A 27,799-nucleotide genomic window follows, 5' to 3' on the forward strand; every position below is an offset into this window, starting at 1 on the left:
GGGCAAGACACTTCACCCGTTGCCTACTGGTGGTGGTCAGAGGGCCCGGTGGCGCCAGTGTCCGGCAGCCTCGCCTCTGTCAGTGCGCCCCAGGGTGGCTGTGGCTACAACGTAGCTTGCCATCACCTGTGTGTGAATGTGTGTGTGAATGGGTGAATGACTGGATATGTAAAGCGCTTTGGGGTCCTTAGGGACCATAAAAGCGCTATATAAATACAGGCCATTTACCATTTACCATTTAGTCCAAACGGACTCACCTATAGTAAATGTGTAAGTCATTTGGATTCATACAAGGCATTTGAATTGGGAAATGGACTGGTTCTTTTATAGCACCTTTTCTACTCAAGCAATTTCTTCTACACCTAAGTGCGTTAGGAGAGCAACTTGGGGTTCAGTCTCATGCCCCAGGATACTTTGGCAGACAGGGATCGAACCACCAATCTTCCAAGTAGTAGATGACCTGCTCTACCTCCTGAACTACAGCCACCCCAAGGGTATGAATTAAATACAGTTGTGTTTCGTGTCTAGCTGTTGTTTGGCTTCTCTGCTCAAACGCTCACCAAATGCTGACCTGGAGGCGGCAGAGTTGAAGATTTCAAGACTTTCGTTGGGTTCCTTGATTATGAGGGACAGGATTAGAATCAAATACATCGGAGCGGCAAAGGAATGTGGACATATTGGACAAATGTTGAAGGTGGAACTGCCGGGAGAGATGAAAATAGGAACACCATAGAGAGGATTTGCAGATGTAGTGAAGGAAGACATGTAGAGAGTTGGTGTGATAGAGGAGGGTGTTACGGATAGGGTGACACCAAGGCATATGATCTGCTTTGGCGATACCTAAAGGGAGCAGCCAAAAGAAGAAGAACAGTTGCACACAAAAGTGGCTACAAAGTATAGTTAACACATTTGAGTAGTGTGTGAAAGATCCCTGTTTCAAGGAAGAGACACAGATTCCTGGGAATGTTGTGGCAGTCAGGACATTAGACCAAATGAAATCCGTGGATCTGTGGTGACCCCTGGTGAATAAGGGAGAAGCTTAAAGGAGCATACTTTGATGGTCAAACCTAATGATAAATAGGGATAGGAGATGGATCATAAGCTCCCCTTCGATGGCAGTAGAGTAACATCAGCAGGTTTTACTCTACTATGATTGGGCGATTGGTAGAGATGCTCAATGTCAAACCAGTTAAAAAATACTGAATCTCGTCTTGATAATCATTACAGACTGTACTGTGAGTAGGGTTCCTGTCCCCTCTGACCGAAACCACTGATACAAGTCAAGATGGATGGTTTTTGTTTTGTTTTGTTTTTCTGCTCTGATCGTATTAATGAGTATTGAAAACATGCAAAATCAACAAAAGCAACAAATGTGTTATTAATGATTATTATTTATGTATACTTTATTATACCAAAGACCATTAGAATAGTGACTCGGTCAGTTTGAGAGAATGTGAATTAAATAATTAGTGGCTATTAACATGTTAGTTGACCCAAAAGAAACCAGAATCATTTTAGCCTTGGTTGCATCTCCCTGTACATGATGTTGTTTAAGAGGCTTAAGAAGGACAAGGAGAAAGATAACTGTTGGAGTGTGATGACTTTAAACTCATGGGGGTTTGACTGCATGGTAAAATATAAGTGACAAAAAAACCAAGAGGAAGAAAAAGTAGCTTAAAATCACCCGCGGAGGAATAAAAGCAAAAAATTAGAATGCCTTTTACTTGCATTATATTATCTGTATAAATGTATATTATTATGAAGAATCTGTTGCCAAGGAATAAAGATTGTTGGCACTGCAAATGACCTTTGTGGTGTTGCATTGTCATCCAAGTTTGATCACATTTGAAGAGGCTTCACTTGCAGGTAGACAGTATCTATTAAGGAGCAAAGGAGAGAACACATTTGCCAAAGTGCAATCTTGGAAGCACCAGCTATCATCCGACAACCATTTAGATTTTTAATTCACTTTTTAGAATCTGTCTGCATTCATGATTAATGACCGCCGCACAGAACAGGAAGTCTTGGCCCCGGATATCCATCAGAAGGCCCTAAATTTTGGCTGTTGTGATCTGACAATGGCCAGTGTGTCCCCATATTGATCACTTAGATGTTATCTTCAATGAATAATAGATGTTCACGTTAACAAATCAACAAGCTGGCACTGCCGTATTTTAAATGGGTCACGAGCTGAGGAAAGTTCAGAAACTCTTCATCCACACGCAGCTTTTGTCAGTTCTGTTTCTGGGACAGGACGTTTTTAAATAGTTACCTACCTTCTTGCTGACGAAGCAGTCTCCATAATTCCTGTCACTTTCGATAATCTCACTATTCAGTCAACAGAAGAGAGGTATAGGAGCAGGAAAGGGCTGTTTGTGTGGAAAATATATGTATGTAATGACCTCGTAGGTTTCTTTTCATGGAGGGCTTGGCTTATGTGTTTTGTTCGACTGCATTTCCTGTGGTAATAGAATTGCTTATTGCAGTGGTAACTCAATTACTCTCGAGAGCCCTTATCATTTTTTACGCAGTGACGGCGGCGGGCGTAAGACTCCTTGGTACCGGGATCATCATCAACTTACAGTAGCTGGTGAATTTAAGATCAAAGGAGGTGTGCTCCACGGAGCAGCAGGCTGGAGGAGGAGTAATTGAATTGTTTGTTCTTTGTTTCTTTTCTTTTCTTTTTTTCTTTTCTTTTAGCTTACCGACTGCGCTGCAGTAATGGAGAGCACCTCCTTTGTGGTGAAGGAGAGGGTTCATTTTGCTTATTTCTTTTCACTTCCTCTGTAAAATAGTTACTTGCTTCCAAGTTCGCCTCCACCAGTGTTTTCTTCGACCCGTTCTCCCTCGGCAGCGTGACAGTCTCTCTATATCCCGCTCACTTACTCTGTCACTTTTGCTTTTTCAGCACTTAAATTTGTATTTGTTGTCCTATCCAACAGTAACTTTCAGCGTCTATCTTTTTTTTCCCTCCTATCTGTCTCTCTTTTCTTTTCTGCAGACAGAACAATTTGTTCACACACTTAAGGATGAATTGGTCAAGAGTGCACTCCTAGCGCTGCATGCAGCACAGCCAGGCTACGTTTCCAAGAACCAGAAGTCGACTCCGGCGCAGAGCCAACACCAAGGCCACACAAACCAGACCAATGACCAGAATCAGAACCCGATTCAGGGACTTCCAGGCCACAGTCCACCGACGTCAGTCACTGAGACCACAGTGGTGTGTAATAATGTGGAAGGAACCCCAACAACTGCTGGAGGAGAGCCTTTGTCACTGAAGCACCAAGACACCATACCGCACCATAAAGAGTACGATGAGGAGGAATGGGTACGCCCCACTGCTTTTCTAAGTCATTTAGAAACATTTAAAAATTGTGATTGAGTTATCGTTTTATTTTAAATCGTTGTGTTTTGACAAACTGATGTTTTCCCTGGTGCTTCTTACAGTAGAGCGCACACAGGGGGAAGCCAAAAACTATTACTGTATTAGAGATCTGCTGTGGCAAATAATTACTCACAAAATTAGATTGCATACCAAACATTAGTCTTTTAAGTGGATTCTTTCTCAAAGGGGGTTTAAATATTTCATCATGACAAACTGACTGCGGAAGATAATTACGCGGTATCCTTGTCAGTGAAGTTAAGCCATCTCGCTTCTTTTCATGGAAGTGTCTATGGCTGTTAGTTTTCTTTGTGTGTGAGGACAGCATCTGCCACACTGACAGCAGGAGTTCATCATGATTTCTCCACACCAATGCCTAATTATCTCCCGCCATTATAACGTATTCAACCCATATTTTTAAGAAGAAAATATCCAGAATATGTAGCCCCCCAACCCCCTTCAACACACACATCCACAGAGAAAAAGTGTCAATACATCAGTGACCTGCAGGAGCTCAGGAGAAGAAAGAGAAAGCTTGAAACAATGAAAAATGCTTTGAAAGTAATCTCAGAATATCCTTTCAGACATTTCCTTTTGACCTTTTGGCTTTTCGGAGTTTGGACTGTGCAAAAAAAAAAAAAAACTCTTTTGCTCTGCCTCACAGTCTCAAAGGTAGACAGTGTGAGGAAGACACAGATGTAATCAGCACAGCTGATCTGACTGCTGATTGTGCATTTGGCTCTTTCAGGACAGGCTATGGGCAAATGTGGCCAAGTGTCTCAACTGTGTAATCGCCATGGTGGATAAACTCCAGGAAGAAGACAACACCAAGCAGGATCCAGTCCCAGAACATCAGCTAGCTGATGTCATCACCTCCCACAATCCTGGTAAATTACATTTTCAGTTTGTTTAGCCCAGCGTTTACAGTCTTAGACAGGCCAAATAACTGCTGTGTCAGTTTAATCACAGTTCCACCATATATGTTGTAGGTTACCACCTCTGTTTGTTTGTGTACATATATAGATATATAGATATATATATATATGTATGTAGATGTACAGTCACTGTCTATTTCATTAGGTACAGCTTGCAGTAGCAGCTTCCTTAAATCTTTGCAAAACAGAGTCAACAAGGTGCTGGAAACATTCCTCAGAGATTTAGGTCCACACTGACAGTTGCTGCACATCCATGACGCACATCTCCAGTTCCACCTCCTCCCAGATGTGCTCTGTTGAATTGAGATCTTGTGACTATGGAGGTCATCTGAGTACAGTGACCTCACTGTCATATTCAGCAAACCGGTTTGATATGATTTGAGCTTTGTGACATGGCTCGTTATTGTGCTGGAAGCATCCATCAGAAGATGGGTACACTGTGGATAGACGTATATTCAGGTATGCTTTGGTGCTCAAATGATGCTCACTTGGCCCTAAGGGGCCTAAAGTGTACGAAGTAACGTCCCTCACACTATTACACCACCACAAGCTGGAAACCATTGATACAGGGCAAGATAGATCAATGCTTGAGATTCGTCAGAACAGGCAACGTGTTTCCAGTCTTCTGTTTTCCAGTTTTGGTGAGCCAGTCTGAATAGTAGCCTCGGCCTGCTTAGCTGACAGTAGTGGCACACAGTGTGGTCTTCTGCAGCTGTATACCATCTGCTTCAGGGTTCAGTGTGTTGTGCCTTCTGAAATGCATACCTACACACAGTGGTTGTTATGAATGGTTATTTGAGATACCGTTGCATTCCCATCAGCTTGAAGCAGTCTGTCCACTCTCCTCTGAACTCTGACATCAACGAAGGCGTTTTCGCCCAGATATTTTTTTTTCTGAACAATTGTGTACAAACCCTAGAGATGGCTGTGTGGGAAAACACCAGTAGTTTCTGAAAAATTCATACGAGCCCAACAGGCACCAGAACCATGCCACTTTCAAAATCATTAAATCACCTTTCCCCCTCATTCTGATGCTCAGTTTGAGCTTCAGCAGGTCATCTTGATCATATCTACATGCCTGCATACACCTAGTTCCTGCTGTATGCCATGTCAATGTTTAAAGTTGACATTTCTACCTTAACACGTCAGCTAATTTAGCTTTCTTTTGGTATTATTTTGTTTGTAAGTTTAGCAGAAGAATCCCATTTTTTTCAGTCTTTACATTTTCGTTTTTCTCTTCAGTTAAACAGGTAATGCAATGCGTCATTGGTGATTTTCCTCATGCAAATTATAATGCAGAATATGCATTAACCAATCCATCACTGTCACAGGCAACATGTGGTGATACCACTGTATTGTAATGTGCCTTCCATTTATGCTCCCGTCACTAAACAGCAGTCCTTTTAATGCTAAGAAGTGCTCCTGAGCCCAAAAAACATTTTTAAGCGTTCGTAAATAGATTTTTACTGTGGGGAAGAAATAACATTGAGTAGTTCATTATATTTTTCAGAGTATCTTAAGCTGGAATCGAAAAGAGTTCCAGCGTTGCAGACTCCCTGTTGTTCAAGCACTGGCAAATGAGAAACTCATATTGTTGCCAGAGAAGTGGATGAAAGCTACATTTCGTATGCAGAGCCATTCACTGTTGACCACAAGCTGCCCAGTCTTCCCTTACGTCCAATGAAATCCTGCCTCAAGCTTGTGTTCAGACAAGCGCCCAGGCTGCTGCAGCTGCCAGTTGGCACACAGAGCCACAGAGCAGTGGCATTAGACTGACCAGGCGACAAGAAGAGGCTGTGTGTGTGTGTGTGTGTGTGTGTGTGTGTGTGTCAGTCACACAGACATGCTGTGGAGGCATTGGTGCATTTGTATCATTTTGTGTCATTGTGTCTTTGTGAGCCAGCAGGTGAAAACAAGGCCATCAGCCCCAGTGTTCATTCTGAAAGATAAGCTCAATCCTCAGAGCGCCTTTATTAAGACAGGCTCAGAGAAAGTGGTCATCTGCTTGTCAAAATACAAGCATGGAAGGAATAATGAGAGAAGCTTTATCTCTTTTGTGAATCCTGGGCTTTTGATGGCACGGCACTGCGGGGGTTTGCATGTTTGGACAGGTGGGCCAGTGAAGAGATGACAGCTGGAGTTCTGTTTCCTCCTCTGTGCAGAGGCAGTATTTGCAGAATGAGATAAGACGTGATTTCTATGACAAGGCAAGGGCAAGCCTGATATGCTGTACATATCAAACTGTGTGCATGTCTGTTTGTCCGCAATGATTCACTCTTCCCGCCTGAGAACTTTTCAATATGTTGAAGCTCAAAAAGAATATATGGTATGGTTGGAAAACTCATCTTGAGCACTGCTTAACCAACACTGCCCCCTGGTGGCCACTCAGAGGCTCGACTTTATCAGAAACCAGTGAAGCATGCAGAGAAAGCATCATCACAGCTGTAATGCAAGTTTCCTGCACAGATTTTGAGTTTGCTGTATGTCCAAAATAAACAGCCACAAAGAGGTCACAAGGATTACATAATTTATTTGATGTTTGCTGATAGTAATGCAGTACAATGAGAGCTTAAATATTATAACACTGTGACAGAAATTATATAGTCTATACCAGTGATTCCTGACCAGAAGTAGTTGTACCCTCCTAGTTGTGATTTGATTTTCAAACACAACAATATGTTTTTATATGGCCTCCAGTCTGATGTGTACTACACAGGATAATTTATGTTTAGAGTTTGCATTGCACGTGTAGTGATGATTGGTGAGGGGTGATGCAGTTTTAGTCTGCTTGAGCACCTTGGCCTAAACTTTCTCCTGGAATTGTGGATGAAGTGGTCAGAATTTGTCAGTTAAAGATGAGATAAGATAACTCTTTATTGTCATTGCACAGTCATACATAGTACAGTAGTACAATGAAATCGGACAACTGTCCCACATCGGCACTACGTACAACAAGACACGACACAACACAGTAACTTAACTTAAGTAATAAAAAGAAGTGTATGAAAAAAATTGATTGCACATTGTTGTTATCAGAGGTCAACAAGTCACCCACTAACTTTCACACAAATGTCTGGCGTAGACAGGAAAATTGTGGCCATATCTCACAATACTTCACATTTACAGTAATTGTTAAAGAAAAATGCACTCTCTTTAAATTCTAAGGTTTTATGTAACAGGACATTATAAAAAAAATATTTGATATCGGGTCGAGCCTTTGTAATTGAGCTGAATCGGACACGTGCTGTGGTCTGGAGCATTCAGGTGTGGCAACACAATCCTTAAAATGATTTTACACAAGCAATTTGTTACTTCCCATAAGGCTGGGAAGGGTTATAAAGCCTGACAACTACAGTGACAAAGATTATTCACAAGTGGGAAACATGCGAGACCGTTGCCAGACCGAGCATTGCTCAGAGAAACTCCAGAAAACCCACCAGCTACATCTCGTTGTTACATGTCGCATGTTACAGTGGTCCAGTCTAATTCCAGACCTCAGCCTGAGATGCTGTGGTAGAACCACCAGAGACCTGTACATAAATGAATGTTGCAATGTTGCGCAGAAAAGTGTTTCAAAGTTCTGACCGATAAAATCATTCAGAAAAAGATTACTTCAAATTTGTGCTGCTAAATCTAGAACCTGAATAATGGGGTGTACTTTTCACACACTGATTCTGGTTCAGGCTTAGTTTTTCTTAAACAAATAAAAAGTGTCAGGTGTTACTGTTCATCTCAGTTGCGATTTACCTCATCTGAAAACCTGGTAAAGACTTGATGATTATTTTTATTATGTACGAGTACAACCTCATATTTGAAAGAGGATGCATTATCTTTGTGACACGACTGTAAATATTTTATATGAATATTAACTGCAACTCTGAAACCCTAACAGAGAATTACAGGCAGAAGGCGAGGTGATGACTTAAATGAGAGAACAGAAAGTTCCACTGAAGAAACTGAAACAACAGTGTCCAAGGAGGAAATCAGAAAAGAAGCACGATTTCAGTTCATGGTTTATAAGCAGGTGGTGCAGTAATGAGTAACGCAGGGCAGTTATTAAAAAAAACATCCAGATTCTCCAGCATCGATGGGATGATGCTAAGAATTAAGACTGTGAGGGTTGACAGCCAGTAGATCATATTTAATGAATGATCTTATTTATTTAATTCTAATTCTCAGAAACTTTGGCTCATGGTGTTTTGGAAAAGTGTAAAATGTTTTGTAAGAATGAGGTTATTCTTCATCATTTGATCGTAGCGTACAAACAACAAGCTAAATCTTCTATGCGCACTGTTTGTGAATGAGGCCTTCAACACGATACATTTAGTGTGAGGATTTCTTTTTTAATTTACCAATTTTTTACCCTAATTTTCATATGTGCCTTTTAAAAAACAAAGATAATAATAATTTTATCGATCGCTGAGATATTTTTATGTTCAAATCAGCCAGAAACAGATGGAAATAGTAAAAAAAATCACCGAGAGCCAGTTTAGGAAGAATAATTGGATTTAAAGTAAACAGACCACAGTAAAACTGATCAATGCATATAAAATAAACCTACACTTTTTTTCTACAATCCAAAATGTGGGACTTTCTCAAAGCCTTTCACTCTAATTTTTAAATGAATGGATGATTCTTACAGTATCTGCTGTCCAAAACTTTTTAGTCTGCATGAAAAATTCATCTATTAAATTTCTGCATCTGCCTAAAGGCAGCAGGACACACATGCCGTCTATAATTTGAGATGTGCAAGCTGGCGTACTCCGAGGGTTCATTAATTTTGTGCCTCGCTGCCGCCTTTTCAGTGTTTCAAACCAAGTTGCATTTTTGTGTGGGGCCTTCCACCTCACAGTGCAACATACAGTGCTTGACCTCACAGAGAAATCGCTTGCTGTGACTAAGATGTTCCCCATTGCATCTCTTTTTCACAGGTGACTGGAGGGAGCAGTTGTGTCCTCTGGTGACCCGGTTAAAGGACTGCGTGATGGAGGTGGTGGAGAAGGCAAAGAGAGCTATGACCTTTGTGCTCCTGCAGGAGGCAGCCTGCAGCATTCCACAGGGCTTCCTGCTCCAGCAGAGGCGAGACATAGTCTTCAGTCAGGCAGTAGGTGGCTGCACTGGCATAATAAACAACTCTTTAGGAGTCCTCCAGAGCATGGAGCTTCTTTTCAGTAACTCATCTGAATTTAATCTGAAAGATTTTTGCCTTTTCTTTTAAGATAGTACTATTTGTAGATACTTTCTCTTCTCATAAATGAATCATAAATCTGATACCCATTCATTGCTTTATGCAATAGCAGCTTGAGTTGTAAAGCGTTTTGTCATCTAATTTTTATCCCTCGTGGTCCAAAGTACAGCATAATCAGTGCAAACAATATAAAAATGTTGGTTGTATATTACTTTGTGTTTGCATACTGTAGAATTCAGGGTGTGGAGTTATTTATTTGTTAGGCTCTGAACTATGTTTTATATTCAAAGGGTTTACTCCAGTAGGACTCATTCGCATGTCTCTGCTGTATGCATCAACATTAAATGAGCATGAGCAAGTAAATAAAAGGAGTAACATGGATTCAAGTAACGCATTCGTTGTGGTGTGAAAGCGGCTGCAGGTTCTGATCCCTTATAATTGAGCTGAATCGCAGTGTTTTGGACCCAGTGTATTCTGGGCTTGTTTGAAAATGTCTTAGTGTTTGTGTGTGTGTGTTTTAAACAGCTGGCAGCCTTGGCCTGTGGTTTCGTCATGCGGTTGTACGCGGGAATGCAGGACAAAGGCTTCCTGAGGCAGCTTCACCTCGTTGGCCTGGTTGCTCAGTTTGAGAGCCTGCTCAGCACCTACAGTGAGTGAAATCACGACGGGTGACCTCATGACCTACATCGAATTTTACTGTTTTTGTTTGCTTTCAAGTAAATCCCAGCACGTTTAAGCAAGTCAGGCTAGGAAGATGAATGATTAAGCTGTAGTACATAGCAAGGTGAGGCAAGGTGAGTCACAGCAGTGTTGTTTTTGGCTAAATGCCTTCGTTACCGACACCCATATTTCTTCATGCTTTAATTGTGACCTGGAAAATGGTGTACCTCCTGTTAATGTTTGTCATAGAAATAAAGAGAACAGTAAGTAACAGTAAGAGTTGAATAAATACAAGCCAGGGAGGTCTCTCAGTTATGTTCTTTGTTATCTGAGCTAAACTTGCCCTGTTGTGTGTATGCATGCAACGAGAACGACTGACATCACTGTCGAGCTTGTTTTCTGTGGCCGCTATAGGTGAAGAGTTCGGGATGCTGGAAGACATGGAAGTGGGGATCTCAGACCTGCAGAGAGTCATGTTCAAGATTACAGAGGCCAAGTCCGATGACCTCAGTGACCTTCAGCCTTTAGTTTGTGGCCGACGGTGAGACCTTATTATTTTCTTTGTTTTCTTGCTCTCGTTCAATTATAGGAAGGAAATCGCGGCACATGTGGTCACCTCTAATGGTTTCTAATATACCTCTGAGATCAGAAAATCAAGTTATACTTGTTTTATTGAGGTATACAAACACAGGGAGTAATTTTTTTTGGCTCAATGGTTTCTTTGTTTATAGAGGAGATCTAAGGTTAAAGAAGGGAAATGTGTGTATATTTCAAAAGTGCTTATCTGAACATGTACATCACACACATCAACTTCAAGGTCTATTGTTGGTTTGTTATACTAAAAAGCTTCAAAGTTCAGTTTATGTAATCTGTTCATTGAGAGGGGAGGGGGATTCATACTGTCAGTGTTCAGTGAAAACTGGTAGACAATACATAGGAGCATTGTTATAATGGAAGCCAGCCATCACGAAACAGCATTGTTTTCTCTTGCTTTGTGTTTCACTAAGGATACAATTGGTGCACTTATGCAAAACATCCAGGACCCCTCTCACACCAGCTCCAACACGGATCTGCAGCATAAAAAATAGCGGATCAGGTTTTTTCTTGGTTGTATCACTTTAGTGTAGGTCACCACATGTGCTTTCCTTTGTGTTTCATATTGTGAAGAAAGAAAAACTTAAGCTTGATTTTCTTGTTTTCCTTGCTCCTGATGTTGCTGTCTACTGGGACTGTCACTGTATCATAACTGTGGTCTTATGCTTCTTGTCAATCACCACTATGTCTGGTTGGCTCAGGATCTCAGCCCCAGGAATCGCCTGCATACTCTTGGGTACATATTCAAGGGTATTGCTGTGTACCAGGAGGAACCCAGGACCCACTGCACCGGCGGTTTCATTCCAATACCTAATAGCAGTCAGGGTGCCATTGCCTAGCCTTATTAGCGGTCTCTGCATCCCTCCATGGATATGCCTCACCGACCCACCATCAAACGGTGATGCTGAACGATGTTACAGGGAGCATAACGTTCTCCACGGCTTCTCCGGACCCTTTCATGTCCGTCACATGTGCTCAGGGGGAACCTGCTCTCATTTGTGAAAAGCACAGGACACCAGTGGTGGACCTGCCAACTCTGGTATTCTACTCTATGCCAAATGCCAATCGTGCTCCACGGTGCCGGGCACAGAGCACAGGATCCACTAAGGATGCTGGACCCTCAGGACTCATGAAGTCCGTCTCTGATGTTTTGGTCAGACATTCACAGCAGTGGCCTACTGGACGTTATTTGTAGGGTTCTGGCAGTGCTTATCCTGTTCCCCCCTGCACACCTCTCCTAATGTAATTGTGTGTCTATTAGTGAAAAACAGTCAGGAAAACTAGGAGGGAAAAAAATGTCAACGGCCCCCACATAAAACCATCATTTCCCTTCTAGTGCACATGTTGTTAATTTCAGCACCAAAAGCAGCTAAAATTGATTACTTTAACAAGTCTTAGGATGACACAGCATAATTACGAGTGGGCTGAATTCCAGACGTTTTTCCAGACAGTCAGGAATGCAGGTGGAAACTTTCCTCTTCATATCTGGACTTTGATGTTGTCAGAAGTAGCTAGCATTCAATAAATGCTGAGTCACTGAGATATAATGTCATTTTCTTTGATGTTTAAAAAAAATACACATGCATGTGTGTATTATTTTTATTTTCCTTGTATTAGAAGATAAAACAAGTGTGGAACTGTGGCAAGTAGTAGTTAACTGTGCAAGTGGCGGAAAGGAGAGTGACTACTGAGTATGGAAAAGTCCGTATTATAACAATTGTTATAGGTGATTATGACTTCACACAGTCTTGTAAGATGAAAAGTTAAAAACCACTTTAGCATTTATTTAGTGCAGTTCAATTTGAGTTGAGAAAAGTCTGAAAGAAAAATTGAGCCTAAACTTAGTTACCTCCCATAGGGGAAAATAATTATTTAATAGTATTGCAGGTAGCATAGCTTCACAATACAACTGGTAACCAGGTGAACTTTACTCCATATACGGATAAGCTGTTGATACAGGTATTCTCTGGCTTCAGTCCACAGCAGTTTTGTACATTGGTTTAAAAGTTCAAATCAGCTGATCACGAATGTCCTTTCCCACCTTTTTTTTCCTTTTTTGAAATAATAAAAGGCAAGCCTTTATTTAAACTGTTAACAAAGCCCCCAAACCACAGGAGCTCTTGGAGGACAACACAGGGAAACATATCAGACACTGCAAACAGACAAACGTGAGACAAGGCTGTATATACACAGAGGGCTGATTAGACAACAGGTGGGGAATGAGGCACCGCTAAACACAATTAACATGTGAGAATAATCAGGGAAGACCGACAAGAGGAAGTCAAGAGGAAGTCTTTCCCATCTTTGAAGAGAACCTTTGCTCACGTGTTGGACAGCTGTTGAAAGGTCGAGCTGTTTTTTCTTATTGCTTACCTTGAGCATTGTGTCTGGTGTGATATTACACTCCTGTGGCCCCTCCCACTTCCGTGTCAGCCTTTGAGGAATTCTAAAACACGCACACTGGCTCTCTGGTTTGTATACACACCATCAGTTTCTGTCTTTACATCTTGCTCAGGCCTGTCTTAGGTATCACGTTATAGAACTTCCCAAACATATCACATCTGTCATGCAGTAAAATGTATCAAATGACTTTTTTGATGGATGTTTCACTGTCTTAATCCTTTTTTTTCTCTCTCCCTCTCACTTTCTCTTTGCATTTAGAGACCACTTCACTGTAGAAGTGCCATTACCTAAACTGGTTTTCCATACCTTACCAGAGGAAATCAAGGAGGGGAAGCTTCTCCGAGTATTCCCGGTGCTCTTTAACGTGGGGATTAATGAACAACAAACAATAGCAGAAAGGTAACCTGGATATTCTTTGCTCCACTCCAGTGCACATGAAGACGAGCACTGTTTATATGCTGATCTAAACACAGATCTTATTGTCGCCGTTATTTCTAAAGGAAATGCTTTAAATCTATAGCTATAACTAAAAGATTAATGTCATTTAGTTATAGCTGGAGGCATCCAACCCACTAATAGCATATTCACATTGTCTTACTAAATGCCTTTATTGTTTTTAGTTCTGCTATGTGATAAATAATGATTGTGGCTTTAAAGAAAAAAAACAATAACAACATTATTTTTGGCGTAGAAACCTGCCTGCTGTGCTCTTCCCTGACCCTTCAGCCTTTTGAACCTTTACCACGGGCCTTCTCAATGCTTTCACCTCCCTTGCCTGGAATGACCTTTCACCCTGTGATCCAACCAAGTTCCAACTGCTTACAGTATCTCCGAGTTGTATTTTATAGTTTGTTTGTTTTTAAACGTATGCCTGGAGAAAATAATCACACACGTGACTAAAATGTAATGGTACATCTTCATTCATCTTGGTTTTGCGCACTCTTTGAATTCCACTGTTTAGCCAGAGACACCTTTCCATCCGGTAGCTGGGAGCTCTCCTGCGTGGAGTGCTGAGAGTTTCTGTCAAAAACATTTATTTTGGTAGAAATAGTTCATTGTAGGTTTTTTATTGGCTTCGAGTCAGCTCTTCATGTTTGCAAGAGGCACTAAAAGATTTGTGATCTTTGGAAGGATTGGTAGGGTTTACAACTCTCATGTAAACATGACAGTTTTGAAGGAAATGGAAGCAACATCTGTCTCTGTTCTGTAAAACTGAGATGCTTCTGATGGACGCTTTCATACTCTTCTGAAGTTTCTTCTTTCTGGTTCCTACATAAACTTTGACTTCTTAGTATGCATGGACCTTAAAATAGGAATTATTTGTCTGTTTGATAGCATATTTGCTGAATACATTTAGGGATAAATTATAGGTAGTTTTTATGTTTGTTTTCTCTTGCTGCTAATCCAGTGGGTCTTTGGACATGACATAGAATAGAATAGAATGCCTTTGTACAACTGTATAGTGACAATAATGAGATACAGAGCATCTCCTACTTGGTGCAAACATGCGGGGGGGGGGGACCACAGTGGATTTTAAATCAAACAATAAATTTGTGGTTGAAGTTCAGAGATTGAGCAGCTGGCTGACTAGCAGTTCTGTCGCCATATGAGGGTTGCTCTCTTGTTTTCATTACAAATTTAACAGGCAAGACTTCAGAAATTGAACCTAACATCACCTTTCAATGGAGCTCTCCATATTAGGTCCAATTTTAGTGCAAGTGTGGGAGGCTGAAAACCAAATATAAACATACCAGAGAAATACCAAAAAATTCTAGGAATTGTCTACACCAACATTCATCCGGGACGCACTTTAAAACCTCTGGCCAGCTCAACAACACCAAGAGGCCCGAAACACTACAGAAGAAGGAATTCTGTTCATCTGGATGTAGAGTTTTCACTCATCCAAGTGACTTCTTTGTTTTCATCCGACTGCAGATTTCCCCAATATTATAAACAGTACATTTGCCTAATAACTGAAACTCGCACCACTGGCGTACAATGGGCTGTGAGATAAAAAAAACAAAATACACCAGTAACAAACACCATATCCAGAGACCAGCCCACTGAACGAATAGTTATGTCTATAACTTCTGTTCCCTGAAGGAGAGGAACGAGGTACAACACATAAGTATGGGGATATCACGCCCTCGCGTGTCCTGGCTGAAGAAACCTTTATTCACGCCTTTAAGGCAGATGACGTGTGATGACACGCGCACGGCCCGCCTGCACATATAGCCGCTGTCATCACAGTCATCCCTCAGTTCGATAGCCGCTCTTCACCGAGCCAAACTGCTCAGTGGGGCCACCTTGTGTTGTACCTCGTTCCTCTCCTTCAGGGAACAGAAGTTATAGACATAACTATCAGTCTGCCCCAGGGCAGCTGTCGCTACAACCGTAGCTTGCCTCCACCAGTGTATGAGTGTGTGCGTGAATGAATAATGGCATTGTAAAGCGCTTTGGGTGCCTTGAAAAGCGCTATATAAATCCAATCCATTATTACAACACATAAGTATGGGACATATATACACGCCCCGCAGAGCAGCCACCGAACCGGAATCGGGCCACCACTTCCTTAGTGAGTGGTAGACCCAGCAGAAAGGACAGTATGAGCCACCGAAGCGGCTGTAACGTCCAACCGATAAAACTGCACAAAAGTGTGCGGTGATGCCCAACTAGCTGCCGCACAAATATCAGCTACAGGCACCCCTTTAAAAAGAGCCCATGAGGTTGCCATCCCCCTGGTGGAATGAGCTCTCACCCCGTGGGGCAAAGCAAGACCTCTGGTGCCGTATGCCAGTGAGATAGCGTCTATAATCCAGTGGGACAGCCTCTGGATTGGCGAAGCAGACAAACAGCTGGTCACATAAACGCACATTCTGAGTGCGCTCAATGTAGGTGCGTAGCACACGCACTGGACAAAGAGAATGCATCCTCCTCTGCTCCTCAGATGCAAAAGGAGGGGAGCAAAAGCTCAGCAACTCAAACTCCATTGAGCTATAAGATGCAGGCATGATCTTGGGAAAATAGGCAGCATTTGGACGCAATACGACCTTGTGGCCATCAGGAGAAAACTGTGTGCAGGCGGGATGCACGGACAGCGCATGAAGGTCACCCACTCGCTTTGCCGAAGCCAAAGCGAGAAGTAATGCAGTCTTATATGAAAGAAATTTCATATCCACAGACTCGATGGGTTCAAACGGGGGGCTACAAAGGGCCTCCAGCACCAAAGACAAGTCCCAAGCAGGGACACTGGACTTAAGCACGGGTGTCAGCCGGCGAACCCCTTTCAGAAAACGTATGGCGAGGGGATGTGCACCTGGTGTCACCCCGTCAAAGCCAATATGACAAACAGATATAGCTGCTAAATAAACCTTAACTGTCGAAAATGAAAGGCCCTTATCCAGCAGCTCCTGCAGGAATGTCAAAACATCCACAATAGAGCACTGAAATGGGAGAGTGTGGCGGTCCTGGCACCATTGCTCGAAGGCTCGCCATTTGTAAGCGTACAAGCCTCTAGTAGATGAGGCCCTAGCGCTCTGAATCGTCGCTATCACACTGGGTGGCAAACCCCTAGCAATCAAGTTTAGCCTCTCAGCAGGTAAGCATGAAGGCGCCACAGATCTGGGCGCGGATGAAACACTTCTCCTCCCGCCTGAGAGAGGAGATCCCTGCGGAGAGGAAGCTGCCAAGGACTCGCTGCTAGCAGGCTGATTAACTCTGCATACCACGACCTTGTGGGCCACCAAGGGGCCACTAGAATCAGAGAGAGGGAATGCCGACGCACTCTCTCTAGAACTGGAGATATCATTTCCACTGGGGGAAATGCATACAGGAGCATGTCTGGCCATTGGTGCGCTAGCGCGTCCAAGCCCAAGGGTGCATCGTGGTCGATTATGGAGAAGAACAGGGGGCAATGAGTATTTACCCTGGAAGCAAAAAGATCTATTTGCGCCTTGCCAAATAGATCCCAAATCTGAGCCACTATTAAAGGGTGTAACCTCCATTCTCTCACCAGAGGACCCCCCCTGGAGAGACGGTCCGGCCCCAGGTTCAGGTGGCCCGGGACATGGGTGGCTCTCAGAGACAGAAAATGAACACTGCACCATAACAGCAGCGAGCGAGACAGCTTCAACGGGGGAAGAGAGCTTGTTCCTCCCTGCCTGTTTATGTAAGACACCACTGTTGAATTGTCCGTCCTGACTAAGACATGCTGGCCCTCCAGGATTGGACGGAAATGCTTTAGAGCTAAGAACACTGCTAACAGCTCTAAGTGGTTGATGTGCAGCTGGCGCTGAGCTGCGGACCAGATCGCTCTCACTGATGCACCCTTGCACAGCGCTCCCCACCCTCTTAGGGAAGCATCTGTGGACACCACCTTGCGAAACAACACTCTCCCAATCCGAGAGCCCTGATGCAGCAGCCTGGGCTCCCTCCAAGGACGGAGAGCTAGCATGCAAGACGCGGTTACCGGCAGCCTCCTCCGGAGGTGACGCGATGCACACAGGCGGTGAGAGAGAGTCCAGCGATGAAACGCTCTCATTTTTAACAGTCCAAGTGGCAGATCGAATCTAGCCTGAATGGCTTCAAGTGAATGTCCGAATAACCCAGCCGCAGACACTGGTGCGTCCAGATATACAGCTCTGTCCCTATCTGGGACGTCAGAGAGGGTCAGCCACAGGTGCCTCTGCGCCACTACTGTCGAAGCCATCCCTCTGCCCAGGGAGAGCGCTGCACAGCGAGACGCACGGAGGATGTAACCTGTGGCAACTCTGACCTCGTTAAGAAGAGGTGCCAAAGGGCTGTCATCAGGAACCAGCGATCCGAGCTCCGCCAGGCACATTGCCTGGTACGTCTGGAGCATGGTGACGGAGCTCATGGCGCAAGCAGTGCCGGCCTGAGCCTGATAAATCTTCTCCAGCTGCGAAGCAGAGAATCTGCAGTGCTTGGACGGCAGAGTTGCGGGGCCGCCGACACCATGGTTATGGGACGGGGCCAGATAAGCAGCCAGAGACGGCTCCATAGGGGGTGGGTTAGCTAAGCCAGCCCCTCGGGGCCGTCCAACTCCATGTACAGTCCATAGCCGGGCACAGTGACGCGGGTAGACAGAGGTTTGTCCCATGATGCTGTTAGCTCGCAGAGAAAGTCTGGGAACATGGGAAGGCAGTTTTTGGCCGTTGCGGGCTCCGGTGGGAGGAAAAAACCCGCGAACCGCGACGGCTTCTGAGCTGGCGGAGGAGAGGGCCAGTCCACCTGCAGCTTCTCAGCAGTGCGGCGAAACAGGGAAAAAAGAGAGGTGTCATCGTGGCCGACCGGCGCAGCAGCGGCGGCACATTGGGCTGACAATGAGCTCTCCTGCTCATCCTCCGACAAACCATGGATGTCCAGGCCGATGTCCAGCACGTCATCGTCTTCCTGGGGAGCGCTGATGGGCTTCAGCCTGGGTTGAAGCCCGCCAGCGCTCCCCAGGAAGCTAAGTTCAAGTCGGCAGACAACGGAGCTAACTAGCAGCAGCTAGCTAGCCCAACTCAGCAGAGGTGTTCTCAGCGAGGTGAAGAGCGTAAGAACTGAGGGATGACTGTGATGACTGCGGCTATATGTGCAGGCGGGGCCGTGCGCGTGTCATCACACGTCATCTGCCTTAAAGGCGTGAATAAAGGTTTCTTCAGCCAGGACACGCGAGGGCGTGATATCCCCATACTTATGTGTTGTACCGAGTGAATCGACTGAAAGGGAACCATGTTTGGGGCAGGGTTGGCCAGGATTCACACAAACTGCCTATCAGGATAAATATTTTTGCCCTAACCGATCTTACACTCTGTTCTGCTCTCAGGTTTGGAGACATCTCTCTACAAGAAAGAATAAACCAGAAGAACTTTGAGACATTAGAAGCCTATTACAAATCATTAAGTGAAAAGGTGCCACTAGAATGTAAGTGCACAACTTTAAAATCATTTTTACTAAAGAAACGTCTTAATCTTTGATCACACCTGATCTAAAGCCTGAAGCTTGTCCTCATTAACCTCTGTTTTTGTTTTGTTTTGTGCAAACAGGTCTACCGTGTTTTCAGACACAGACCGACATAAAGGAATTACTTGAAACTTTGGGCCAGAATGTAGTCGCGAAGAAGAAAAAGAATGTGGAGATACTGTGGACTGCTGGAACGGTGAGGCGCGATGGGGTTTTTCTACTGTTTTTACTGTCTGGATGGTAATTACTTTGAAAGGGAATGATATTGTATTTTGTATATACAGTTAAGCCCATAATTATTCACACCCCTGCCAAATTTTGACTTAAAGTTACTTTTGTTCAACAAGCAAGTTCTTTTTTGAGCAGAAATGACACAGGTGTCTCCCCAAAGATAATAAGACGATGTACAAGAGGCATCATTGTGGAAAAAAAATATTTCTCAGGTTTTATTTATATTTTAGCAAAAAGTATCATGTCCAGAATTATTCATACCCTTCTCAATAATCAATAGAAAAAAGCCTTTATTAACTATTACAGCAATCAAACGCTTCCTATAATTGCAGACCAGCTTTTTGCATGTCTCCACAGGCATTTTTGCCCATTCATCTTTAGCAATGAGCTCCAAATCTTTCAGGTTGGAGGGTCTTCTTGCCATCACCCTGATCTTTAGCTCCCTCCTTCTCAATTGGATTCTCAATTGGATTCAAGTCAGGACTCTGGCTGGGCCACTGCAAAACGTTAATGTTGTTGTCTGCTAACCATTTCTTCACCACGTTTGCTGTATGTTTTGGGTCATTGTCGTGCTAAAATGTCCACTGGTTCCCAAGGCCAAGTTTTTCTGCAGACTGCCTGATGTTGTTGTTGAGAATCTTCATGTATTGCTCTTTTTTCATGGTGCTGTTTACTGTGATTAGGTTCCATGGTCCATTGGCTAAAAATCACCCCCAAAGCATTAGGTTCCCACCACCATGTTTGACAGTGGGGATGGTGTTCTTTGGGTTGAAGGCTTCTCCATTTGTATGCCAAATGAAGGCAACATCATTGTGACCAAATAATTCAATTTTTGTTTCATCTGACCATAACACTGAAGACCAGAAATCTTCTTCTTTGTCCAGATGAGCATTTGCAAAGGCCAAATGAGCTTTGGCATGCCTTAGAAGTGCCTGGAGAAGTGGCGTTTTCCTTGGTCTGCATCCATGGAACCCAACAGTGTCCGTTGGACTGTCTGCCTTGAGACATTGCCACCAGCAGAGCCCAGATTCACCAGAATGGCCTTGGTGGTGATCCTTGGATTCTTTTTCACCTCTCTCACTATTCTCCTGGCCAGCACAGGTTTCACTTTTGGCTTCCGACAACGTCCTCTGAGATTTTCCACAGTGCGGAACATCTTGTATTTTTTAATAATACTTTGCACTGTAGCCACTGGAACTTGAAAACATTTGGATATGGCCTTGTAGCCCATTCCTCACTTGTGAGCAGAAACAATGCACAGCTGCAGGTCCTCACTGAGTTCCTTTGTCTTAGCCATGAATGTCCACAGACCACCTGCAGAGAGCTGCTCTTTTTCACCTGTTGAGTTGATCAAAACAGCTATTTCCAATTAATCAGGGTAATTAGGATGCTTTAGAACAGCTTGGACTATTTGGAATGGTATGGAACTTTGGATTTTCCCAGAGACTGTGACAGTTTGTAAAGGGTATGAATAATTCTGGACATGATACTTTTTGCTCAAATGTAAATAAAAGCTGAGAAATATTTTTTTTCCACAATGATGCGTCTTGTACATCATCTTATTATCTTTTGTGAGACGCCTGTGTCATTTCCAGTCAAAAAATAACTTGCTAGTTGAATAAAAGTAACTTTAAGTCAAAATTTGCCAGGGGTATGAATAATTATGGGCTTAACTGTATGTTTTTTTCTTTGTTCTTTTTAAGCATACTTTAATTTTGTAGCAAGCTTTTATAGAGAAACATAGTTTTAAACAGCTCTATATGGCATTATTGGCACTTCAGATCAGATTCTTCAGATAAATCTATTGACCTTGAGGGAGAGGTCAGAGGTCAAATGTGACATGATACTTTAAATCTGTATACAGTGGTCCCTCGTTTATCGCGGGAGTTACGTTCTAAAAATAACCCGCGATAGGTGAAATCGCGGGTTAAACTAGCCAACTTTATTTTTTACAATTATTAGATGTTTTAAGGCTGTAAAACCCCTCACTACACACTTTATACACTTTTCTCAGACAGGCATGAACATTTTCACACTTTTCTCTCTTGTTTAAACACTCTCAAAGTTCCTTCGTAGAAAAATAAGTCCAACTGTCAGCCCGTGTGGAGGGTGTTTGGAGGACCCAGATGCGGACACAGACGAAGGAGGCAAAACTTTTACTGAACTCAAAGCGAGCCTTTATTAGGGCCAGTAAACAGTAAAGACCTAAACAAAGAACCTAAACTGGGAAACAACTAAATAATATGAATTACTAAGACTGTGACTTTGAACTATTACTATGAGCTATGAACACGACATGAAAAGGCAAAGAACAGAATTCTGGACTGGTACATGAAAGACTATGAAAACACGACAGGAGCAGATAACTATGAACCAGTAACAGAGTCTGGAGAACTACGAATCATGACGTGTAGCTAAAGTGACAGGGATGGTAACGGACGACGCGACAGCGAACAACTGGAAACACACAGACTAAATACACAGGGGAGTGATCATGGGAAGTGGAAACACATGAGGAAACAGCTGACACAAATGCACATAAAGACATAACAGGGGAAATGTATACTAAGCACAGAACAAGAAACAAAACTCTCAAAATTAACTTAAAAATTAACCTGTCAAATAAACTTGACGGGATGCAGACATAACATGAGCTTGACAAACAGGAACCACGCAGACATGAACCAACAAGATAAACTAAACAGAAGGTGATGACACAAAGTAACCTAATAAACAGAACTAAAGACTAAGCAAATTAGGAGCTTAAGATACCTAGATGAATCTAACAAAATAATGTCATGCTACAGCGAACCTCAAACCTATCCAAATAATAGAAGCCACAAGAACTAAACATACCTTCAGTAAAAACATAAGTCAACAATACAGAAAATAAACACAAAATGTGACAGTGCCCCCGAGCTGTCAGCAAATGAAGGCGATGACTGCACAGGTGGCCGACCAAATGACTGAATAGGAAGTTGTCGTGGCGGTGATGATTCTACTGAACCTCCAATGGAATCATGAGCAGGTGCAGGCGCCTGCAGAGCAACAACCGCTCCCACCCGAGTGCTTAGTACGGGTGCGGAGCTTAGCTGCGCACTGGCTGGCATCACCTTGGGGACCGACTTGGGTGCAGAAACAGACCGGTCAGCAGTCACTCCCACCTGAGGTGTAGATGCAGGTGCATGAGATGGCTGACTCACGGCTGCCCTGACCCTAGTGGCTGAAACTAGCGCAGGTGCTGGCTGGGTGACTACTGCCTCCACCTGGAGATCAGACGCAGGTGTGAGGTCAGGCAGCACCACAGCCACCTTGGGAGTGAGCACAGAGTCCCGAACATTAACCTTGTGAGGTGCTAGCAGAGGAGCAACGTCAGACACAGACCTTAAATTCACTAAATTCTTAACACAGTTCAAATAGTCCTCAGTTGCTCTTTTTGGAGAGCTTAACACACCTTTAGCCTTAGAGCATGATTTAAACAAAGTTTCAGACCTGGAATGAGTTGGCTCAGTGACACGTGATAGTTAAATTGTCCATGGAAGCATGATTCTTAAGGCCAAGACTTGATTCTTGAACCCACATAAAAAAACCAGGGGTGTTTGCAGATGATTTTAACACATTAATTTGGCGGTCACATGAGAAAAAGGTATACTTATTGGAGGCTAAGCCTCCATTTGGTGAGACTAAGTGATAGAGGAGTTAAATCACACACACTGATGGACTGTAGAAAGCTGTTACTGCGGTCAAAAAGTCCTGGCCCAGAGGTGCAGTTAAAGAGCTAGCTGGTGTGTAACGACAAGCATGACTCTCCACCCCGACAGTCTTGGAAACACAAAATTCAGCCTTGTCATTAGATAAAGATGAAGCATAACTTAAACAGTCCTTCAGTTTTGTTTTAACAGAAATTACAATGCCATTCTTGGACATAGAAAAACCCGGCTGACCCTTAATCGTCCAGCCCAGATGGGCCGGTGTAGAAATACGGTCACTGATGTCGGGCTCCAAAGCACATGGAGCAAACCATGGTCAAACCATCAGCAGAGTGAGAAACTTGGGGACCGATCAGCGCAGGAACATAACATGCATTTTCATGGTCAACACCAGACATTTCTTCTTTCGCAGGCCTAGTTATACAAACAGAACATTCATTATTTGACTTGGGAACAAGGAAAACAGACTCAGAAAGGGGGGGGTACTAGCCAAAGGTAATTCAGTCTTACTACTTGTCAGATCAGAAGTTTTCTCTTTTGGTTTGCAGTTAACGGACAGCAGGGGCTGAGACACAGTCTTTAACAAGGCCCCAGATGCCATAACAGTCTTAAAAGAAGCCTTCTTAGTCAAAGATGCATGTCCTGGGTGTGCAGAATCATAAACACATTCTGTTTCATTAACATCCCCTTCAGCGTGATTGTTCATAATAACAGGGTTTAACAGTTCATCACTTGGTTTGGTTCTCAAAAGTGAATAGTCTATGGCAGGTTTGGCAGTGTCAGCTTCCCAGTACTGTGATGGCAGTGTGTTTTCTCCAAAGTCAGCATGCCCAACATCAGAAATTTTGTCTTTATTGTCAACACAAAACGTGGGCACATGATTAACATCTTCAGTATTATTAGTGAGAGGCATGGAAAAGGCAGCTTCTTCGCCCCCGAGAAAACAGACTTTGACGAGGTGCACAGGGGGGCAACTGAGTTAACAGTACAGGTAAATTGGGTCTCCATCCATCTCCATCACAGACCCAGCCCGTGACACCAGTATTATAGAATGAAACCAAAGGCACCTGCAAGTGCAAAACGTTTCGTCAACATTGTTGTGTTTGTTGGGGAGAAAATTTATAAACAAACAGTACAGCACTTCAGAGTCACACTGCTAGCAATCGAACATTTATGTCAATTTGACAAGCTGAAAGTATTCTGTACTGTACAGGACACACGGCACAAGATTGATTGACATGGTCTACAGCCAATCAGGACGCAGAACACAATGCACTGTAAAAAAAAACAACAACAAATAAACATGCAAAATTGCACAAAAAAAATCTGCGAAACAGCGAGGCTGCAAAAGGTGAACCGCGTTATAGCGATTGACCACTGTATGGTACTTTTGATTTGTTGGCAGTACACACTACACTTAGGCTACGTCCACACTGCAGGCGAAAGCGCATCAAATCTGACTTTTTTGACCCTATGCGACCCATATCTGATCATGGTATGACAGTGTGAACAGCACAAATCCAATATTTTCAAATCCGATCTGGGCCACTTTCGTATGTGGTACTGAATCCAATACATATCCGATGTTTTAGAAAGCGACTGCTGTTTGAACGGTCATGTCGCATTAAATCCGTCTTTTACTTCACTGACACAAGACAGATGCCAATTATCAGCGCCCGAGAAGACATCGCGAACGCTTCCTGGCCATCCAGTGTAGATGTTAGTTAAAGTGTTTGGAAGACAACGTTGGAGAAACGTGAACATTTTATTTGTACTGTATAATCTGCAGATTCTGACAGAAATCTGCAACTATCCTTTGAAGCACTGCTCCTCTCTAAAACAGCAATAACGATGATTATTAGGCCATATGTAAATAACAAACTAACTTTACAACTTACAGCAAAATTGGGACACGTAAAGTCCGAAACAAGTCTTTATATTAAGGGCCATCAGTCAAACAATACTGTTTGCTCTGGGTCTAAACAGAGCACGTTGTGTGCGACGTCTTCTTTTGCGCATGCGGGCCGCTGTGAGCGTTCACACTAGAGCACGCTTGCTGTCACATTTTATTTGTAGTGTGAACAAGCAGACAAAAAAATCGGATTTGATAAAAAAATCGGAATTGAGCATTAAGACCTGCAGTGTGAACGTAGCCTTAGAATCGTATTTAATGAAGTTATAAGGCTTTTGGTCCATTTTGGTTTTTAAAGATGAAGTTGAATTCTAAGACCTTATGGATGAAAGCTAAATTTGAATGGACTGTTAACACAAACTCAGTCTACACCCCTACAGCGTTTTATCAAAATTCACTCAAAACTTTTGAAAGAATGATGACACACATGCACGTGAACATTACCTGAAACATCCTTGGCAGAGGTAAAAGTAAAACACACCTTAACTAATAATGAGTAACTTGAAACCACAAAGGCAAATGAGAAGTAATGGCAGGGCAGATGGAAATGAGCGAGAGCGCGAGAGAGACCCAACGTTCCTTCTCGAGCTTTTAAGTGAGCCTTCTGCAGGTTATCAGTACTAGGGATGAATCAGAGTGAAGCAAGCCGGATAATAAGGATGACATAAAAATGAAAACACTAATCACATGGTAGATGTGTGCACGTGTCTACATCAGGGTATGTAAAACGAGATGAGTCACTTCACAACATTTTGCCTTCATGATGTGTCCCAAACCAACTGTGGTGTCGTTGTTTTTCCCCCATCCACTTTCCTCCAGATCTGCCGAAGGTTAAATGGCATCAGGTTTACCAGCTGTAAAAGTGCCAAAGACCGAACATCCATGTCTGTCACTCTCGAGCAGTGCGCTCTCCTACGTGATGAACACCAGCTCAGCAAGGACTTCTTCGTGCGCGCTCTGGACTGCATGCGCAGGTAAGACAGTATTAAAGGAGGCATCAGAAGCCAGTCCTAAACAGACTTCACTTAAAAAGTTAGTCATAAAGGCATGTTTTCTGCTCAACGAAAAATATCTTGGTGATCAGAGATTTCTGCCATCGTCTCGTCTCTTCAAGTGAAGTTACTTTCAGGATCTGTTGGTTTATGTATTCAGAGTATACATGCGAGGCTGTTTTTACTGAAACTCAAATTCTGAAAATCTTGCTAGATAGTACTACAGGCAAGTAAGAAAAATATCAATTTTTCAATGTTTTGGTTACCACACTCTTAATCTTGCTAAACATTTAGCAGTAGAATGGAATAAGCCTGAAGTATGCTTGTCATTGCAAGCATGTATTACAAGTAATAACCTGCATCCACACCAACCATCACACACATCAAAGGCATTTTATCTGCAGCTTTTCGTCCCAGCCCGTCACCATTACATGATCAACATTCCCTTCCCTCCACCATCATCACCATTCCTCACAGATTCACAGGCAGCCATGCGTGTTCCTGTAAGTCCTGTAGTTTAGTGTTTGTGTGTTTGCCAGCAGGGAAACATTCACATCTGCTTAAATCTGATGAGGTTTAACTGCATAACTTTGGCAAGGACACTGGTGAAGTGCACATCTGAAATGTCGGTGGGACTGACCTGTACGGGCCAGCTGATGGCAGATGATGGAATGAAGACAAACTCTAACGACACAAAAACAGCTTTAATACAATTATACAATTCATTATAAGCGATTCGATGACCCGTTTTACTGAGTTACTAAACTCCTAGAACCTTTAGTAATAAGACAATAACATCATGGTTTACAGTGTGCAATAACGACAAAAAGGTTCTTCCTAAAACTGCAAATGAACAGACACTATGTAAAGCCGTGAACCAAAATAGTACCAAATGATCTTCAATGAGAACCGCAGCTAAAAAGCACGTGACTGCAGGCATGTATAAACTGTGAGGGGAACATTTTGAAGATAAAGTTTTTGTTTTTGGTAGGCTAAGGCTATTCTCGTGATATCTGAAAGATTTGCAAACATGCCATACGGCTGCTTTACTGTTGGAAGAAAAGGAATAGTCAGGATAGTGAATTTTACAGTGAAAGGACCACGATGGATATCTAAAATGATAAAACGTCAGCGTCTGTTGTCTCACTCATTTTCACTGGGAACAGTGACTTTTTCAAGTTAGATGAATTTTTGCCTGTCAGTGCATGAAGAAATACAGATGGCCTCAAATGACACTAGAGTTAAAGCATGCATGCTTTAATGTCATGTTGTAGTTGCAAACCACAACATGACCAATATTGTTGCAGCTGGATGCTTTGCGCTCTCAATGTCTTTGACATGGGTCAGTCTGCTCTCAGTGTTTTATAATTTTCCAGTTGATGATGTCAAGTTGACAATTACTTGACCCCTATCTCAGCTTTAATACTGAGATTAAAGGTGATAAATCTGCTGCTAGAACTTTACATTTACTGTCCAGCAAGAAATGAATAGATTATAAATAGTCATTCAGAAATTCCTCCACAAATAGTGACGTAGTGGCTGCACAGCAGCATTTTAACTCCAAAATGACAACCTTGTTTTAACCAGTTCAACCAGCCGACAGCCACTTGAGTCAAGCCCGTAATGCAACTAAATGCATTGACGTGTTGCAAATATAAGCGCAGACTGACTCCGATTGATTGCAGCTTGTTTGCAATCTGTATGAATTAGACAGCAAATATTTGCAAATCTTCAGAAATCTGTTTAAGAGTGCAGTCAGTCCCAGTCAGATCGTGACTGGGTGACGACAGGTTTCCTGTCCCTCTCCTCATCTTGTTTTTTAATC

At 43.0% G+C, this 27,799-nt stretch overlaps 1 protein-coding gene across 6 annotated transcripts in view; it reads left to right on the plus strand.

Annotated features, from left to right (window-relative positions):
* Positions 1-27,799, plus strand: part of inpp4b (inositol polyphosphate-4-phosphatase type II B) — a 172,934-nt gene that overhangs the window by 137,479 nt on the left and 7,656 nt on the right. For all 6 annotated transcript variants that reach the window (XM_019360005.2, XM_019360003.2, XM_019360007.2 and 3 more), the window contains 9 exons: positions 3,002-3,328; positions 4,131-4,269; positions 9,249-9,421; positions 10,031-10,154; positions 10,580-10,706; positions 13,421-13,561; positions 18,993-19,090; positions 19,213-19,325; positions 25,802-25,956. In XM_019360005.2, coding sequence (XP_019215550.1) covers positions 3,002-3,328; positions 4,131-4,269; positions 9,249-9,421; positions 10,031-10,154; positions 10,580-10,706; positions 13,421-13,561; positions 18,993-19,090; positions 19,213-19,325; positions 25,802-25,956 — 1,397 coding nt within the window. The remainder of the gene's footprint in view (positions 1-3,001; positions 3,329-4,130; positions 4,270-9,248; positions 9,422-10,030; positions 10,155-10,579; positions 10,707-13,420; positions 13,562-18,992; positions 19,091-19,212; positions 19,326-25,801; positions 25,957-27,799) is intronic.

Source organism: Oreochromis niloticus, linkage group LG6 (assembly GCF_001858045.2).
Source record: "Oreochromis niloticus isolate F11D_XX linkage group LG6, O_niloticus_UMD_NMBU, whole genome shotgun sequence".
Classification (NCBI taxonomy): Eukaryota; Metazoa; Chordata; class Actinopteri; order Cichliformes; family Cichlidae; genus Oreochromis; species Oreochromis niloticus.